The sequence below is a fragment of the Diorhabda sublineata genome, chromosome 5 (genome assembly GCF_026230105.1).
Source record: "Diorhabda sublineata isolate icDioSubl1.1 chromosome 5, icDioSubl1.1, whole genome shotgun sequence".
Lineage (NCBI taxonomy): Eukaryota > Metazoa > Arthropoda > Insecta > Coleoptera > Chrysomelidae > Diorhabda > Diorhabda sublineata.
The window spans coordinates 29381299-29402384 of NC_079478.1; the positions used below are offsets into that span (position 1 = coordinate 29381299).

At 32.9% G+C, this 21086-nt stretch overlaps 1 protein-coding gene across 1 annotated transcript in view; it reads right to left on the reverse strand.

Moving 5' to 3' along the window:
- The window catches only part of LOC130444709 (protein turtle homolog A-like), a 175754-nt gene that overhangs the window by 84844 nt on the left and 69824 nt on the right, over positions 1 to 21086 (reverse strand). The window contains exon 3 of the mRNA XM_056779984.1: positions 16057 to 16201. Coding sequence (XP_056635962.1) covers positions 16057 to 16201 — 145 coding nt within the window. The remainder of the gene's footprint in view (positions 1 to 16056; positions 16202 to 21086) is intronic.

The following is a 21086-nucleotide window of genomic DNA, read 5'->3' on the forward strand; positions in this document are numbered from 1 at the left end:
ATTTCTTTTAAACTATTACATTGTGGAAGATTCAATTAATGTAGGTGCTGATTACTCATGAGCGTGAATTATTGTTTAAAATTACTTTTTTGTATCCTAAAATATTCGGTATATAATTGATAAATTGAACTAATGAAGTGCCACCGATTTCAATACCGTTTGCTTAGCATCCGTAATATTGAGGCATGACATTATCCCGGTATAATCCATAGCTTTCCTTGATTTTCCAGCTTGCTTGACAACGGGCGGACTGAAAGAAGTTTTTCCTTTATGTAGATGGACTGATTTCGTCTTCACGACGTGATTGAAGGGACCTCTAGTTCGATGCTTCTCACAGGAAGCAATTTTTCGCATGGCCGCCTATTAATCCTTCACATAAACTTCATGTATTTCCCCTTAAAATCCTGTCCTGTGAGGATAAGATTCGGAACGTATAATTTATGGTGTATTTTTTTCTCTTTACTCCCACCTCACTGAATCCGATAACGTGCGATTCCATAAATTCCTGTGTTAGCCGATTTCAACAAGATTTTTTCTCACGCAACTTTCATGAAAGTTGATTTATGTAAAAAAGATTTCAATGAATGAGACTGTTTTAATTTGTGATATTGAAACATAGATCCTTAAAAAAGTATAAATGACAATAAAAAAGCATCAGAATCAAAATATGAGACAGAACTATAAAAATTAGTGAGAATTTATAAAATATATAATTAATGTTGTGAATATAAACATAGAAGGCGCCTTTGACAAGTAGATAGAGCAACCTCCAGATGGATGGAACAAGGGCAAGACACCATTTGAAGAAAATAACTGCAAACAGGGGATGTCCACAAGGGAAAGTCGCATCCCCATTTATGTGGGGCTTAGTAATAGACGAACTCTTATGCGTGTTGACTGAACTCGACATACTCTGTCAAGGATATGCGGACAAAATAGTTTTAAACGGAAAAGGATGCTTTTAGTATACACTCCGTGACATAGTTCAAAGAGAACTTAACTATACAAAAAAGTGGTGTTGATCGGTGAGGCTAAACGTCTACTGAAAAAGACCTACCTAAGTTCCTTCACTTTGCAGAGAGGAATTGGAGTTGTATCCTAGAGATCCTAAGGTGAATGTACATGCCAATTGTGAGACCAATCATCACATATGGGGTAGTGGTTTGGAGTCTTAGAACAGTAGGAATATCACGAGAAACAATCTCTCAAAAGTACAAAGACTGGACCCATGAAATCTTGCCTAACAGCTGCACTAGAAGTGATTCTTAATCTCCACCTTCTCATATAGTATTAGAAAGCATGGCACAGAATAACATGAATGAATTGCCAGCAGTTATTACATCTTTTGTCGGTTATAATAGATTACCATGATTATATCAGCAGTAATTTTTTGTGAAAGTAAATTCTCTCAAGTTTCTATCAGTGTGCAGAAACTTTACAGCAAATAATTGAGTTTTTGCCACAAACATCCTTCTATTTTGTACAGGCTTATAGTGGGTCCAATAATCACGTACGGGGACGTGGGCTACTATTACTTATCTGAAAACCATGAGAATTAATCTTCATAATTTGCAAACATTCCAAACGGCTGCTGCACTAGAATCTTAATTAAATATCCTACCTATTCATATATTACAAACGCGGAGAAAAAACTTAAAATGATTAGAGAAGGAGATAATTCAAGATTGCCTTCAGAATGTGATCAAATCTGGGCTATGCCTCAGGACGAAATACCGAAAAAGTTTGGGAGAAAATTATCTTAAAAGAGTATATGGAATCACAAAATATTAGAAATAAGCAGAAATACAATCAAATGGGATACATATAACTCCAAAAAAGTAGATAAACTGCAATGGAATTGTACAGACTCAGAAGCAAACACTATAAAAGCTTATGTAATACAGAAATCATTTTTCGGTATAAATATTTATCGGAAAATGTATTTAGTCCAATTTACAAACAAATTATCACAGACATCATCATCATAATCTTGTCGAACAACCAAACAGTATTTAGGGTTGCTTTCAATATCATAAGCTGTTTGACAGATTTGCTTGAGTAAGAGCGGATAAATCCTCTATATAACTTAAACCCATCCCGTAATCGCCACAAGGGATTGTAAAACAGAAATACATACTGGAGAAGGAGATAGATAGAACAAATCAATTACTAGGAGAATCTATTGGGGTTGAGAAAGGTATATATATACTCTTGGGAATCTATGATCTTGATAATCTACTAAATATATCAACCTTAATATTAACAAGATAATGTCTATGAAATTTTTTCGAAGTGTGAACAACTACAGAGTACTACACTTGTGGCGTATAAAATGGATAATGAAGATCTTTCTGATATAAAGATTGGGATTTATAGTGAATAATGTTTTATGTAGATAATAAGAGGCCCCAATGAACAGCAAAAAAAGGTAATATACTTATGGGCTCGGTTTAATACTAAGTTATATTTTCTGAGCTACAATCATTAAATTATCCAGTAAACAAAATTTTTTATGATCAAGAAGGAAGTCGTAATTTGCAAACCAATTGTTTTCTTCGAGTTCTAATCCAAGGTTTCATAAATTTTCATTCAGTTCCTCGAGGAACTGAGAATCAGAAGGTAAGATTGGAAAAGTTGAGAAAGCCATCAAAGGTAACTTACTTTATTAAGATTTCATCCTCGTTGTTGAATTATTATTAGTAACAGTGATAAAACAATATTTATTGAAACGTTGAAGAATATATTCTGAAGGCAAAACAATTACTTTATTTACATTGGAGGGATTTTCATAAAATGGAGATGTCTTTGAACGACATGCTTTTCTTCACAACAAATACTTTAAAATTCGTTTTCTATAGAGTTTGACGGTAACCTATTTGAAATAATGAATCTCTTGTTATCGGTATGTTTATGATCGATAGAAGAGCTCGAATAACAATCTAAATGAATATTGAGATTGTTAAAGGAAAACAACACACGATAAAATTGGGGGAGAAAAAATAATTAGTGAAAATTGCGAAGGACTTTTTGTATTTGAATAATATGAGATCTAACTGACTAAGTTAAAAATACGAACACGTCGAAGTTTATACAGACTAAAAGGTACTGAAACAAACATGGTGGAATTAATTGAGTTATAAGAGCATTGAAATCAAATTAACCACTTTTTGTTTTTCCATTTTTCATTAACATTAGTATTTCGTTCCAGAATGTTGTTAGTTCAGATTGTTCTATTCGCTTGCACCCCAAGCAATTGCTGTGTGGTTTTCGTTTCAAACTACTTGATTGTATCTTTCGTTTACTACCCACTTCATTGCTCTGTTGTGCTACATTATTTCTACATTTGCCAACCAAATATATTATTAAATTTCTGGTTTTTTCTTAGCAATGCTTGTTCTAGTCTTCACCCTATTATTTTATCATAGTCTGTCTCGTCCATAAATATATTAAATGACATATAAAATAGTTAGTAATCGTGAATTTATCACATTTTTTTGTGTATTAGTATTACAGGATTACGTAACTAATTATACAAGGGTGTTCCAGGACTTGATGCAAAAAAATTGGAAGTTAGTAGAAGACGTAAAAATAATACTGTCACACGGACAAAACTTCTCATACGACCCCTCGTTTCTGAGTAATACACCTTTAAAGATGAGAAATCAGAACTTCTATTTAATATAGTTTCCAAATTATACATTTTTTATATGTCACAGCATTATTTTCACGTAATTACTCACTTCCGGATATTTTGCTGCAGAATACCAGAAGACCCTATATAAAATGATTGAACTCATACTCTTAATCAAATGGTCAATTTCTGCTTGAGGTATCCCATCCCTGGAGTATGTTAAGGTTAAAAGTAGTAATCTTTTTTTCATAATATTCCTACGTATTCTATTGGTAATAGATTTGAATTCCTATGGAAAAAGGTCGATATATCGACTCGATTTTCCCAAAAATGAGCCAACATAGTTATAGGTTGCAAAATTTCCTGGATGTAATGCAAGGTAGTCTGTACTGTGTATCGAGGCCAATCGATTATTTTGGTTTCTAGTTTTATGATGGTCTCAAATAGGTAAAAACTTGTGATTCGGCAATAAACACTTCGCAATTTTTTCGGTTTGTGATGTTCTGAAAACCATTGGTCTACAAATCATTTAAAGTGCGTTAATTATTGTGCCATATCCTGAACCTCTATGTGACAAAAATTGGGTGTTAACAATCGTAAGTGGGGGTCTATAAAAGTTTATTTGGTTTCGATGGTGAAGAACTAAAATATTGGTTTGACTTCTCCTATCAATATAAATTAGTTGATTCTATTATCAAATAATTAACCCTTTCAAGCAATCAATTCAAACTGTTTTTTTGAAAACTGTTATTTCGTCGTTGAAACTCAGCAACAACGCAAGATTCACTTTTTTTCGACATTTGAAAACTGGTGGTAATGTAGCTGCTGGGGGTCGTCCACCGCACCCAGCAAAATTTTGAAAGTGGTTTATTAAACAAAAAAGTTCCATAACCAAAAATATTTTACTACTTTTTTCATACTGTACGTCTTCGTAGTTCTATTAGCCAAACTATCGCAAGTTTACAAATTCGCTAAACTCTCGTTTTTTTTTAAGCTAAGTATTATTAATAAATTATTCGGCCATCACATGCAAATTGAAGCTAGTTATTCATTTTGTGAGAGAGAAATCTGTAGATATGGTTGAGAAATTGTTCGTTACATCCTATCTTGGAATCAAATATTCTTAAAAATTATTTCTAACGAAGAATAATGTTGCTAATAATGAAGAAGCCTTGTCTCTCCAAATTGTCTGGCGAGTCCTTTTGCAGTCTCCTAGGTCATGCTTCCTTTAGTTCATAGAGGTTCTCTAAAATTGGAGAATTCTCTGGACATTGAACCGTCTTTCACGTGTCCTGTGATTAGAACTACCAGAGCCTCCACCTCCCCTTTACTCCAAAGCTGAGGGGTGATCTTACCTATGCTGAGTTTTGCTTGTCTTTAGTCATACGGCTGGACCCATGTCAATTTCTTACGGCTTAATTTGCAAGTATAGCATTTTAATTAGCAATATTTAGAGTAAATGGCAAATATTATACAAATATTCAAATTGACACAAAAGTATATAGAATAGAATTATAATACACCCTGTGCAGTAGCCAATATCTAAATATTTTCATATACAGTTACCCGACTAGACAGCATCATTCACGTCGTCATTCGTCAGTCCTTCAGTACTTAATATGTAAGTTTTAAACAACATTTCCATGATCAAAATTCATATCCCATATTAGTGTGACGAATGATGTAAATCCAACTTTATCTCGAAACTAAATCCTTCGTTCTATTTGTATTAGTGAACAATTTCACCACCATAGTTACATGGTCACAAATAACAATGCTAAAGGCTGAATTTTGACAATTATTAGTGGTAGCTATCAAATTACTTGCACGAATTCCACATTTTGCCTATTAATTACGGTTACACGTGCCCTATATTATGCTGGAACTAATTTGTTTGTTTTTCATAATGAGTTTTATGTTCAACACTCCCCGTTGATGTTTTCAATGGAACTATTATATATCACGGCATTTTGCAGCTAATGAAGACAAATTATATATACCTGGTTTATTGTTTTCGAATATTTTAATGGAATCAAACGATAAAGTATCTTTCAAAACATTTAGATGAAAGGAACACCCCAGTTTTTTTCCATATACCGACCCAACTCGTTCTAACCGCTAAAAATCACTTACTAGGGTGATAAAAATGAATATAAAGTTACTTTTTAGCATCATAGTAAAAATAGCATTTCCAAACGCCATCATGGAATAAAATATTTCAACTTTCCGCTATTCGAATTGCTAAAACTTGTGTGTAATCAATATTCCGATCACGATATTTATATTACTGAGAGCAATAAAAATTGTCAGAAATACCTACTAGTCTAGGGAACAACTTTTTCTTAAAAGGAATATTATATTGACCCACGAATTTTTTTTCTATATTCTCTAGTAAGTTCCGCTGCAGCTGGAGACGCAGCCTGTAAATACTGCTAAGCATATTAGAAAATGTAATCTTTTACGCTAATAAAATTTTTGCGAAAAAGTGTTGGAAATTTCAATTTTACGGAAATATCAAAAATTTTGTTCATATTGTAAGTGTAAATAAAATTTTTACTCTGTCGATTCCAGCAAACCGCACTTCAATATTGTTAATGTTCATACTGAAAAAACCATTTAAACTACCATTGTACCAACACTCACAATAACACATAAGACGATAACTTGGTTAGAAACGTGCGTCAGAAAGTGTAATTGTGAGTAATGTGGTAGTGTAAACAGTGTGTTCAGTATGTATAGCGATAGGTTGCAGCTTGAAATTAAAATGGTTACCGGGTTCCAGTCAGCAGCAGCGTTAAGTTTGCCAGGTGTAAACAGGTATATCATTATTAATTATTGACACTCGCCTGTTTTTTTTAATTTGATTCAAAATTGAAGGTCTATCTATACTCTTAACGAAAATCCATGTTTGCCAGTTGGGAAACAGCCGCAATTGGAGGTTCCAATGCTTTGAACATAAATATTAGAGGATAATTATAGCATAAAAAAATACCTGTTTCTATTTGAATAGTTGTACAAAATATTAGATTCATATTTTTCAATTGTTTATTCAATGTTCAAAATATTTCTGTTTTTATTGTATTCGACTCATGTTTATGTTTTTCGTGGTTAGGTTAGGTTAGATATGCATTTAGACAAACTATTTATTTAGAATAATGATGCATTATTTATGCACCGGCTATTTAGGAAATACACCAGTACGGACCATCTATAATCAGCAACTAAGATGTACCAAACTAATTATATTTGTCTATAACTTAAATCGTGCGGTTTGATAAGAGATGGAGTAACATGTATAATATTACATCATTCCAATATTCCGAACCTGCGTTGGAAAGCTACTGTTATTTTACGTCTTTTCAGTATATGTCATTCATTTGAAGCGTTAACAATAATAATTTTTTTTCACTTGATTATATCGAATTTTGTTCCTGGAAAAGTGTTTTTGCGGGAAGTTTTTCTTCATTACTTTAATATGAAGAAAAAATGCTACCAAAAGTCATGGTATTTTGGTGGAAGTTCATGGTGAACATGCTCTAGCTGAGCGAATGTGCCAAAAGTGGTTTGCACGATTTAAAAGTGGTGATGTTGGCTTGGAAGACGATAAACGTCCTGGGCAGCCAAGAAAGTTTTAAGATGAAGAACTAGAAGCATTACTCGATGAAGATTGTTATCAAACACAAGAAAAACTTGCATAATCTTTGGGTGTCACTCAAGCAGCCATTTCCAAACGTTTAAGTAGCTGGATATATTCAAAAGCTAGGAAATTGGGTTCCACATCAACTCAAACCGAGAGAAGTCGAAAGCCGGTCTTGCATGTCTGAAATGCTGCTGGAATGACACAGAAGAAAGTCATTTTTGCATCGGATTGTTACTATTGATGAAAAATGGGTCCATTACGACAATCCCAAACGCAAAAATCATATGTGAAATCCGGCCAACTAGTCAATTCAACGGCAAAGCCGAATTTCCATGGCGTGAATGTAATGCTCTCTATTTGGTGGGATAATAAGGGTGTACTGTATTATGAGCCGCTAAATCCGGGTGAAACCATCAATGGAGAACGCTATCGAACACAATTAATCCATTTGAAGAGAGCAGTAGTCGAAAAACGCCCAGAATATGCGACCAGACACGAGGCAATAATTTTCCTTCATGACAACGCTCGGCCCCACGCTGCTACTACGGTCAAGAACTATTTGGAAAACAGTGGATGAGAAGTTTTACCTCACCCGCCTCATATCCTAGACCTTGCCTCTTCTGACTACCATTTGTTCCGGTTGATGCAGAACGTCCTCACTGGAATACGGTTCACATCAGAGCAAGATATCAAAAATTAGCTTGATTTATTCTTGACTGTCAAGCCGGCGCAGTTCTTTTGGGATGGGATCCGTAAATTGCCAGAAAGATGGGAAAAGGTCATAGCTTCAAATGTTTTTCTTAAATTAACGTTCAAATTTTGAGAAAAACCGCAAGAATTAAGTTATAGACATTTGTTATTAGTTCAAGATAAATTGTTCAGTAAATTAACTTATCAACTGTTCTTCTGGAGTAGAAACTAATATTTTGATTATTATATTTCGTACAGTTGAAACGATTAGACCTAAGTAATATACTCATTCCTCACTAAAAATATTTGTGATTTGGTTTTCCCGTTGGCGCGTATTTAATTCACTCAACAATGAAAAAAGTACATAGATATTATTCATGATGTATTTTAGACGTTCAAGAATAACTGCCTATGGACTTAATTTTTTTTCAAGTTTATTGTGAGATCAATTCTAAACTTAGATGAATACTATAATTTCAGTATTTAACGAACATATACTTTTGTTGTGTGCTGCCATGCTTTGTACTTATATACAGCACATGACAATGCCCAACTTAGTTCGAGCGAGGGCAACTGACAACCATGGTGTTAGTGAAATGAAACGCAACTAAATTAGTTTCTTTTTAAGTGCGCGTGTGTAGCGTCCTACGTTTTTGCCTGTCAACTCTAACGTTGCGGCTGACTGAGTGTTGGCAATCATCCTAATTGACCAAACAATATATAGTTGCATGTTGAATTACCTAATTAATTATACTAAAATAAACTACTGGTAATTGCGGCTAAGTTTTTATAGGCAACCTATCGCTAGTCCATTGTATACTTTCAATACATTCATTTAAACAATCTGCCGAATCGAGCGGTGGGATCTTAGACCATAAGAGGTAAGGCAAATACGGATTAACTTTAACGATTTGTATCTTAAAAAGTCTGGAATGAAAATTGCGCTAGTGATAAACATGTTTGCTAGAATCTTGTATGAGATTGCAAAACTCCTCGGGTAATCCTCAGCAAGACTTCTTACAGACCCTGGGGCAAATATATAAAAGGTAAAACGATACAGCTGTAAAAAATCGTCATGGAGAAACAAACTTAATGTTGCGAAAAAATATTTAGGTCTGAATAAATTTACTAGAGCATTTTGAATTGATAAAGCCGTGCAATTTCATGCATGGTCAACATATTGCATGTCGCTTGACATTAAGCAAGTCTCTCTCCATTGCATTATGGCTGCCACTAACAAAAATTCCATTGTAAAAGCAAACAAATTCTTAATCTAAATTTTTGTTCAATAAGTGGTCGGTGAAGCGCTGTCAATAATTATATCTGCTGCTGTCTTACTTCTAGAGCTTGATGGATAGGGTGGTTGTTAAGCCAAAAGCTACTAGATTTACGCTATGAAAATGACACTAAGGGCCGCCTGACATGGTGCAAGACAACGTGCAAGAAATTGCATGTTATTCCTTGGAACATCAAAATATTACATAGACGAATATTACATGTCGTTTGACATTGTGCACTGCATCATGGTTGCTACTAATCAAAATTCCAAAAGTAAAAGTAAACAATTTGATAGCCTCAAACTTCATTTAATATTTTGTCGGCAGTTTAAAATTGAAAATAATAAAGGTAATTAAAGTAAACTAGAAAAAGTTGACAAGTGCATCACTGACAATAATAATATCTGCCTCTGCCTTGCTTTTGGAGTCTGATGGACAGATTAGATAGAGAATTAGACGGGAAAACATAGAAAAATTAGTTCAGTATGGATGAAGAAACATTTGAAAAACTCCTAATAAAAATAAAACGTAATATTAGTAGATTATTAACTCATTTGCGCATGCTTTTCATCAAGAAATATTGCGTCTTACATTGCATTGCACGTTGTCTTGCATCATGTAAGCGACTTTAAATGAAGATTACCCAAATTGTACATTCATTCTTACTATCGTTCTCAATTTATAGTAACTTGTTTCATGTAGATCGATAATGGTAATCAACTGGGTATTAAATGTTTTTTCATTACAATTTCCTACATTTAGAGTCATTAATAAAACGTGTGGGCAATAAGTATTGTGAGCAGTCGTTTTAATCAACTTGGCAGAACAACCTTGTTGAAAGATTTCTCGCTCTGGTCATAAATTTGAATTTCTATTGCTAAAAATAAAATAAATAGTATCAGGTTCTAAAACTGAATATTCATTTTTAGAAATTTAGAAAACACAACTGTTGTCTACTCACTAACAATCTCTATGTGTGAAAGTAGAAGCAAATTTAATGGTGGAAAAGAGATTATCCACAATTGCAAAGTTAAAAAAAATATAATATAAGAGTGGTGAGAATTTTATTGGTGAAAATGAAACACTTTCAAGTCTGAGTGTAGGATAAAAGAGAGAGAATCCACAAAAAAGGGTTTTAACGACAATCAATATAAGAGAAAGCCGAGGGACAATTTTCATTTTCAGAAGTTTAACGACTATATATTTCGTGGAGTTTACAGGACATTTGTGTCTAGACCAAACAGAACTGGACAAGAAAAGGTTCATTGTCGAGGGGACGTAATTTATTCACTCTATTAATTGAATAAATCAACGGAGTCAAATATATGAAAAAGAGAATTTATATCTATGTTAATAGGATATTGTGAAGTGATGATCAAATCAAGATAATCTCAAGGATTGAGCATAAGTGAATCTAACGAAGTTATGATGATTGTGACTGGATACGTTATAATAAAAATAAACATTTCCAGTTAATTCAATGTATCAATATAAGTACGTGACCACATAAGGTACAATGATGCTGATGAATCTCGAAAAGTGAGGAAGACAATGCAGATAATATTGAATAAATATATGAAAGTTTCAATGGAGAACTGGAATTTGAACAGGTGGAAAGATAATGGAATATAGCAAAACGATAGATTTGTGGAAAGAATAGTACAGAAGTTGTGAACAAAATAACATTCTGATCAATTCATGATTGAAATATTATTTTTAACTTAACTTAAATTTAGTACAGCAGACATTTATATTAATTTATCTTGTCCGGTGGGATGTTAATTATTCAGATTATTTGCGATATGACCCTACAACTAATCTGGAACTGTACAGTTAGTGAACTGGAATAACTAAGCTAAATACTGCCACAATAGGCCAAGTCACGAAACTAGTTTCAATATAACAGAGACATTACCTTATACAACAGCTACGAAAAATTGAATGAAAGTTATTTTTCGAATTGTTTAATTAATTTCCAGCAATCAAGTATTTTTTATTACAAATATTATTACCATAACTAAGAATATGAAAGGCTAACTGCATGGGTAATCCTATTCAAGTGTCTTTTATCGCGTCTCTCTAGATCATGGTCCAGAAAATTCTCAGATCTTCGATTTTGAAAAAATTGATGTTTTTATTAATTGCTACACATACCAGGATCATAATCTGATGAATTTGAACAATTGTTTTGGTCCTAGAGATTAAACATCATAATCATAACGAATTGTAGGTTAAAATGTATGTACGCATATAATATGATAAAATCAGTAAGAGAATTGGATAACAAATGATTCCCAACCCTCCAGTAAGAGCTGGAAGTTACCGTTTCTAAAACTTTAGCTTTCATTATATATCCTTAGATCAACATAGAGTTATTGAAAATCGATGCTGAATCACTTCGAATGTAATTACTAGAATTGAAAATTGAGGACTTGTGGAAAGATCATTTCGCAGAATTATTATTAATTTTAATAATTACACACTAGTAGTTAACGGAAAAACGATATTGAAAGTCACAATAACATCTAATCAAACACTTCTTGCCCAGATAATATAACAGCAGCAAATCTGGAGTTTCTAGAACCGTTGGAATCTAACCTAACTCAATGTTAAGTCTCTGAAGACGATAACTTGGTTATCGAAACGTGCGTCATATAGTGTAATTGTGAGTGTTGTTTTAGTGATGGTATAAACAGTGTATTCAGCACCAAATCTGTTCAAATAAAACAATGGGATATCCAGAAGATCGCTGCATATTAAAAAAATATTTCTAAATTGTGTATTACGTTTGTCCTATTACTAAATTATTTTGAATGTCAAAAATTATTGCAATGAAAATATGCTATGCTATGCTACTACACTATTTCCTGCTGACTAGTTGGAAGCTACATTAAATTGAGGTTTCAAATGCAAGTCCTAAAACAAGACTGAAAACTAATAAATCTGGTTTCTTACGATATATGGGTACAATTACCAAAAGGCCGATAACGAAACTATATTTTTCATCTAACTCATCTTGATATAGTAACAATACAAACTCTATTTGAGAAATGCAAAACGTTAAATTTTGCATGCCATGCAAAAAGTCGATTTTAGTATTATACACAACCTTCTTTCGCTGAGTGCATAATTAACTTCTGGTACGTTATTTATGAACAAGTAGGACCTCCAATACTGTCACTAGACTTCTAACATAGAGAAAGTTTTCTTATTCCCCAAATTGTTCACCAATATCTTTAAGTATATATTCAAATACTGGACATAGAGGACCACAGTACGATTATAAATTGTGTAATAATTGCAAATAATTTTAGAGATTCTAAACCAAGTCAAATTAGAATCCAGTGAGGGTGTGCTGAAAAACAATACCGATTGATAACTTGACACCGAAAATTACAAAGTGAGCAGCTCAAACATTGGGCAAATACATTCACGAGATTCGATTCTTGAAAGACAAGCTCGCAGAATGTATAAAATTTGAGCAACATGTAGAACATTGACCTTTTATTTCAAGATCCCATGTGTCTTTAGCCAAGGATCGAAACATCACCTCTAACAAAAGAAGAAGGGGAAAAATGAGAAGAGAAAATGGAGATAGGGTTGCGATCAAAAGTATGAAAAATCATTGATGATATTAGGCTGGTAACCTGGGAGATCGAAAAATGGAAGAGGAACGGAAAACATAGAACAAGGTCTGCGAAGAGACAGGTCGCCCACTGGCTAGTTATATAATCTGCAGATCATCTGAATAAATGCCAAATAGTATAGATCCAGATACAAGTTTTTTTGGGGGGCTTATGTGCGCGATGTCAAGTTGTATTTGAATATGAAGTCAACTTCGTAGTTGAGAATAATGAATTGATGTCACAGTTATCTATAAAATTGTTAGAATTTATTATCGTCTATACTCAAATATCAGATCGTCTTTTTCCACTTTCTGTCATTGTATTTACGAATTGCTCACCGGCCTAATTGGTCTATGTCAAAATTAGGTCGTTTCACAGCAATGCAATAAACTAATTACACTACGGTAATTCAAATGTTAAACATTATCATGTAAACTGAAACATTATGCTATCTAATCTAAATTGTCAGAAAACAAATGGATTGACATTGACATGTGCAGTGTTCGCTAAGCAAAATTAACCTTTTATAAATATTTCTACAACGGAATGTGAATGCTCATTTGTAATTGCACAAATCACAGTAATTTTTTCTCTTCTTTTATTCACTCATAAATACCAATGAAGGAGAGTACGGAAAACATATACAAGATGATCAAGATTTATTAACAAGACATCAAAATTTCATTTAAGGTTTGTTGTAAAATGTTTGCGAAAATTCTTACAAAGTTACTCAATCTTTAGTAAAAACTTACAGCGGCAAGATTAGAATTTGCAGTTATTTTAAATTCAAAATTTCAACATTCACGTTATAAAAGTTGTAGTCAATAGTCAATTTATGAATTACGAATTTATGAAAATTATTGATTTAACAAATAATCTTTGAACCCCAATGAAGAAAGAATAAAAATACTCTAACAAGTTTTTTTTCATATTTATAGGGTTATCGCTCATGGTAGAATCTTGTGCTGCCGTGTTTGGTAGAAATGTAGTATTTTCAAAAATTAAAAAAATGCGATTTTGACGCACTCGCACTTTTTGAAAGTGCCGTATCTGTTACCAAGGTTACGAAAAACTATTCATAATATCTAGTATCTAACGAAACTTTTCCTAAGTAAAAATCATCAATAGCTTGGCTTAGCACAATCGCGAAATCTGACACACACGCATCCGTGTTTGCTAATCATAACGAACCTTCTTCGTTTCCACTTACCAAGCATCAGAATACATAATGACAGATTAGTTGTTCGTTAATATTTGTTGGAGTGAGTATTATTGATGAACAATACACCGAAAGTATGTAACTATGTACAAGCAACGAAGAAAGGTTTTCGACTAGGCGGAAAACGAGAAGTTTCTTCAAAATAACAAACTTTATTTTGATAACAGTTATATATAAATGTAATAATAATTTAGGTTAATAAATTTTCAAGCTAAAACAAAAGTTGGGGCAACTTCAGTTTTCATTACTACATTATCAAATATAATCATATCAATGCTGAACGAAGTGTTATTCGTTATGTGAACCAGAACATACATATATCTATGTCTCCTCACAGCTTTCATCATCAGGTATAGCTATTACTGCAAAAGCAAAGAAAAACGTATAACTTTCCAGATTTTGTAAATGCGGTAGCACTAACAGATAATGGTGTAGTTTGCACAAAAATATGATACATCTCTCTCATAAAAAATTAGAGCAACAAGTTAATGGAAATAAAGGATCATATTGCGAATATAAACCATTCAATCGCTTAGACTTTCTTAAGTAAAAGCAGCAACTAAGCCGCATAGTATAAAATCACCAACGTCATTAAGTAGATCTGGTGAATTTTAATTGTAGAAACAGAAAAATGTTTTGAAAAATCTGGAAGCAGTTATGCCAGAAAACAGATGAGAATATTTTGACCCAATATTACCACAAGAAATGATTAAAATAAATTAAGACATTAAAAAATTTGTTTTCTTGTTGTTATTGATATTATCATTCATTGTTCATGATGAAGTTTCCTCAATAAATAGAACATAAACTTAGAAATGATTGTATTTTGTACAAAATTTTATCCAATGAATATTGCACTGTACTTGGTGAATACTCGTACTGCACTGTTTTTGAGCAGCCTACGACTAATTTTAGATTTGTTGCAGGAAAAGCACAGTATCTCATGAAGCAACATTTTGGGACATTGTAATTTCTTCTTCTTGACAAAAAAATTATTCAGCGTTTTAGGTTTCTCCGCTAAAAAATGTTTCGGTCTATTGTTATCTTCTGTAGGTACTGCATTTCTGCTAATTACGGAAGTTTGTTTGGGGCTGCACAACTGAAACTGAAACTTATAATTTATTGAAACAAGTGTATGGCAATGAATGTTTGTCGCGTCCAAATGTTTTCAAATGGCTTAAACGTTTTCAGGATGTTGAAGATGATTCACGGTCGGGTCGCCCTTCTACGTCAAAAAAGGATAAAAATATCGAAAAAGTTCATAATCTTGTTGAAAAGAATGTGTGAGGCAAATTTAACCTGAAAATTTTAAGATAGCTCGCAAAAATATTTGTATTGACACTTTGGATGCGATTTAAAATAACTTAAATTTATAGGAAAAGCTAATAATGTGTGAAGAATCGAATCTAGATTAAAGGAAACAAGGACTTGAGTCCTTTATGTTCAATTTCATAAGATTTGTATTTTTATTATTATTGTTATAATTGTTTCAAAACAATTATAGATAAAAAAGCTTATAAAGAAAAAACCAAATATGATATATTCAGTTTATGAAATTACTGAGAAAATATCTATTTGTAAGTATGCCTACAATATTTTTTGCCCTCGTACATCTTCTCAATTATATAGAACGCCAAACTCACAATTTTCTAAGATAATTGATTCTTAATTTTATTTTCAAATACTCTGTATAACATAAAACAAAATTGTATGGAACATTACTGGGAGTATTTGATTAAAAAACGTAAGTTCACTTTATACAGTGTTACCGAATAATCTCTCTCTACTAACTACTAATATTTGTAAATAACTTTTTGGTGTCTCGTTCAATAACAGATATAACAGATATTTTAATCGAGGTCGATATACAAACGTAACTTTTATTATAGTTTTCCAATTATAAAAACATCAATTCGAATTTCCGTAAGCTCCGCAGGTTTCAAACACAACGTCAATATACAAATATAACTTACGATGAATATCTAATTTCCAACCATCTTCTTTTCCACTATCATGAATATGAGGCTGCTGTCCTCGACAGGATAAGTATTTGCCGCCATCTTCGACTGTCGGTACAAATGTCAGAACACTCGTGGTCGTATTGCGATCGGGACTAGTCTGCAAAAAATAGAAATAGAGTCAATAATATGCAAATACGGTTGATAGAATTGGAATATTATTATTTGTTGGAAGATATTGTGTATTTTGGTGAGAATTCTAAGTTTGCAACCAGCTGGGATTTTATACGATGTGACATTTTTCGACGTACATACAAGGAAGTAATTTTATAAGAAATAAGACAAATTTTATAATATAACGGGATTGGATTTTGTTTCATAAACCTAGCATACAGTATTTTCAATTTATCTTGGAATCTTCTTTTTAAAATTGTCAACATAAATTATAATCATATCGAGTCAAATATATGAAATTAAAAGTGTTGAAAATACGAATATGTAATGTAACTGATTTTTCTAAATATGAGTGATACATACAATTATTATAATTGGTTGATTCCAGAAATCTTAAAATCTGTTGCATTCTCTGTCATTTTTTCCCGCAACTAAGATTAACTTTTGTTTTAATTTGTTACATTAGATAAAACACGCATACAAAATATCCCATTGGGTGACTTTAGGACTTTTCGGAAACTACGATTGGGTTAACCTTATCATGATCCAAATATTCGGAAACTCCTACCCTAAAAGACACCAGAATGACCTCATGTACGTTGTTGGAATCCACAGTTGGTATATAGGAATCACTCCCATAATAAAAAAGACAAAATTCTTAGTAATCTTGTTCAAATTAGATAAGTTTCAGAGTGCATAATTAGCGTACGATAGTGAAGAGATTGAACGAGTAGCAAAGTATACCATATCTGGAAACTAATATGAAGACATAGAGATCAAGTACCGGGTAGAAAATGCTCATTCATGAAATTAAATTACGTGTTTAAGAATTCTAACTTTCCGTGCTAGGAAATACATGGAAAGCTGGACACTGAAAGTTGACACCATGAACAAGGCATTTGAGATGTGGATCTACCGATGAATTTCGATAGTTCCGTGGACGGAATGATGGAATTGATGGATACCAGGATACAAGAAGAAGAAGAAGACACCGAAAAGACTCTGGCATATTAATGATTGATTTTATATTGAGATCACACATGATTAGCTCAGTTTTTATCGGTACTACCAAAAAATTACTATAAAATAATTGGCTATAGCTTAATTTACTTGGAATAATTTTAAACCAGTAGCTATAAAATTTCAGAAGAAATCAATAAATGAAATAAAATATTCCGTCACTGTATTAGAAAATGAGTTTTGATTTATCTGTAGAGATGTATTTCCACAATTACAATTTTTCCTAAAACTGCGACGCTGTGAGTAATGAGCACAACGAATATTTTTATCAGTATAAATGAGCAATGGGAAATCCTTTCATGCATTCGGGCTACTGTTGGTTTATCGTTAAAGTGGTTCTAGTAAGAATTCACGTATCATAATGAATTATTATTTCATTTTCTATTCTTTTGAAACAAAGTACCTATTTGAAATAACTGTAATTATTTTCCGTTGAAGAAAAAAATATTATTGTAATTTTGCAATGGTTATTTGATTTATTGATTGAGCATAGTTCCTCATAGCAATCTAACCCAGGGGTCTCCAAACTTTCCAGCCTTAGGGCCATACTGATTACTCCAGTAAGTTCCGAGGGCCAAAACCATATTATCACTGTTGCCGGTGGTGAAAGTGGAATAATCCACTGATGAAAAAGAAAGTCCGAAAAAGTACGCAACGTTTAAAAAAGGCTGCAAATCGGACTAAAGTCCGGAAAACGGCAACGCTGCATATTATTAATTTTCCTGTCATTATCTGTAATTTCTAGTTTAGTCGTAGAGAACGAGCCATGAGGAGTAACGTGACACGATATCTGGTGGAAATAAGCGGAAATAGGTAGTACCTTCTATTGCTAACAGATGGCGCTAATAGCACGTACAGAATAATCTCGTTGATTCGAGAAAGTTCTGGTGTCTTCCACTCACTTCTAGATGGCAGTAATTGGAATATATAAGAAGGCTAGTGGCGTAACCATAAGTCAGTTCCTATGACACTGTTGTGAAATAAAATAGTGCGTATCTTCTTAAAACGTGTTTGTGCGTGTTTAAGTTTAAGACATCTTTGTAACAGTATTTTGATTTGAATTGTTGCTTTTGTGTGTGATTTAGTAGTATGGAAAAGAAGCAAAAAATTGATAGTGAAAGCAGAAAATTCAAAGATCCGTGGAACATTCAGTATTTCGTAATTGAGTCCAGTAACAAGGCGCATGTTTGATTTGCAACGAAAGCATAGCTGTTCTCAAAGAATATGACATTAAACGTCATTATGAAACAAAACGTTTTCAAAATTACTCAAAATATAGAGGAAGTTTGCGGACAGAAAAATTCGAAGCTATGAAGCGCGGATTGAAATAGCAGCAATCTTCATTTACAAAACTCAAAACTGAACAAGAGGCTCGTGCCAGCTTTCATGTGGCTCTTGAAATTGCAAAACGTGGAAAACCATTCACCGATGGAGATATGATCAAAGAATGTATAATTGCAGTAGCCGAAGAAATGTGCCCTGAAAAGATAAATTTATTAAAAACTGTCAGTATGTCAGCAAACACTGTGGCTCGAAGGGTAGAAAACATCGCTGAAAATATATCTTCTCAACTGTTCGTTAAAAATGGACATGTGGAGTGGTTTTCTTTGGCCTTGGATGAGTCACGGCTGTGTCAGATACTGCTCAGATGTTGATTTATATTCGAGGAGTAGATAAAAGCTATGAACTGCATGAAGAACTTCTTGATATGTATAGTATTCATGGCACAACTACTGGTACAGATATTTTTAAAGGAGTTGAAATGGCCATTAATCAAAAGAACCTTCGATGGAAAAACTTGAAATGTATTACAACTGATGGAGGCAAAAACATGAGTGGGAAAGATAAAGGAGTGGTAACTCCTGTGTCAAAGGCTGTAGAAGCTGATTCGGGTTCAAAACCATTAGTTTTACATTGTATCATTCATCAACAGTCTTTGTGCGGAAAATGTTTGGATATGTCTGAAGTTCTGAAACAAGTCATATCAACTGTCAATTTTATCAGATCTTTTGGGTAGAATCACCGACAATTCCAACAATTTATTGAAGAGTATGGAGAAAATGACTTACCTTATCATACTGCCGTACGTTGGCTTAGTTGTGGGAAAGTCCTTCGGCACTTTTTTGAACTTTGAGCAGTGATCGAAATTTTTTGAATGAAAAGCATCGCCCTCTTACTGAATTACAAAACAACGCATGGCTGTGGAAGTTAGCCTCCTATGTTGATTTGACAAAACATGTGAATGAACTGAATTTGAGATTGCAAGGAGAAAACCAGCATCTTCTTGATTTATACACTAATATCAAATCATTTTGGAAGAAATTGATACTGTTTCAATCACAACTACGAAGTAAACGTTTTTCACATTTTAAAACATGCCACACTCAGCCACACCACTGAGACTCAATTTCCTATCTATTTTACAATCGAAACTTTGAGTGCTTTGAAAATAAATTTTGATACTCGTTTCTCGGACTTTGATGCCATTGCGAATCAAATTAAGATTTTTCAGAATCCTTTTGATACTGACATTGAAACCCTAGCCCCGGAACTTCAAATGGAAATGATTGATCTACAGTGCAGTAATATAATTAACAACAAATATCAAAACTCATCTTTGTTGGAATTTTATAAGCGTCTTCCACTGACACAATTTGATAATTTGCATAAATTTGCTTGTTTTCTGTTTTTGGTAGTACTTATTTGTGTGAGAAGACCTTCTCCAAAATGAAGTACATCAAAAATGTTTACAGATCTAAATTAACTGATGAGCATCTTAAATCTATTTTAATAACTGGTACAAGTAAAAATAGTCCACAACTACAAACTATTGTCAGTGGAAAATCTCAATTACATAAATCTCATAAGTATTTCATATGTCATTATGCTTGTTATAAGTTATGTTTTTATTTAAAATGTATAAAATGTTAGTTGGATCTATTTCAATAATTTGTTAGTTATTATATACTGAAGTTAAATATTTTCTGCATATTATACATGTCTTTACTACATACCACAATTCTGTGTTTCTTTATTCAACTTATCACAAAAACAACAATAAGCCTACAACAATGTTATCAGTAGTTAGCCCATGGCCATATCAATGTAGATGTCATTTTAATGATTATTCAAGATAAAATTAGAAAACTTCAGTAAACTGAATTTAATTTCCCATAAAAAATGTTCTCCGTTCTCTGAAAGGAGTTTTCAAGTATGCTAGCTCTCCGCGGGCCGGAGAAAATCTGTCCGCGGTCCGGATGTGGCCCTCGGGCCGTAGTTTGGAGACCCCTGATCTAATCCATGAAAATCTTTTAAAACGGACAGACGCACCAACATGCGAAACCTGTGATGTAGATCTTAGTGTGGAAAATGTAAATGGTTATTTAAAGGAGATCAGCTTATATATGTTATTAACTGATCCAGCCACACGTTGCTGTGGCTCAGTAATAATGGTAGATTCAATCCATTTTTGGTTCAATCAAATTAATATTTCCAAAAAAAATTAAAAACAGATTCATTTATATGGGATTGGGAATAGAACAAATAGAACAGTGATTAAGTTACGAGATACTATATAAATTGAAAGCATATAAAAATTAATTGCCATAAATTAGGTGGATAACATTGATGTTATCAATCAAACTATTATTTTTTCAATTTTGAATTATTGAAACTAAAAATTGCGTAAGCACTACTTTGAGTACAACATTCATGTTTAACCTGTCTAAAAATCAGAAATTAAAGCTTCTTACACGTTATTGGAGATTCTGACGCTATCAGTGGAATACGTTGCACCGAGGCGATATTTTCTCAAAATTTTCCCGTCAAAATTGAATTGCGGTATGAAATGG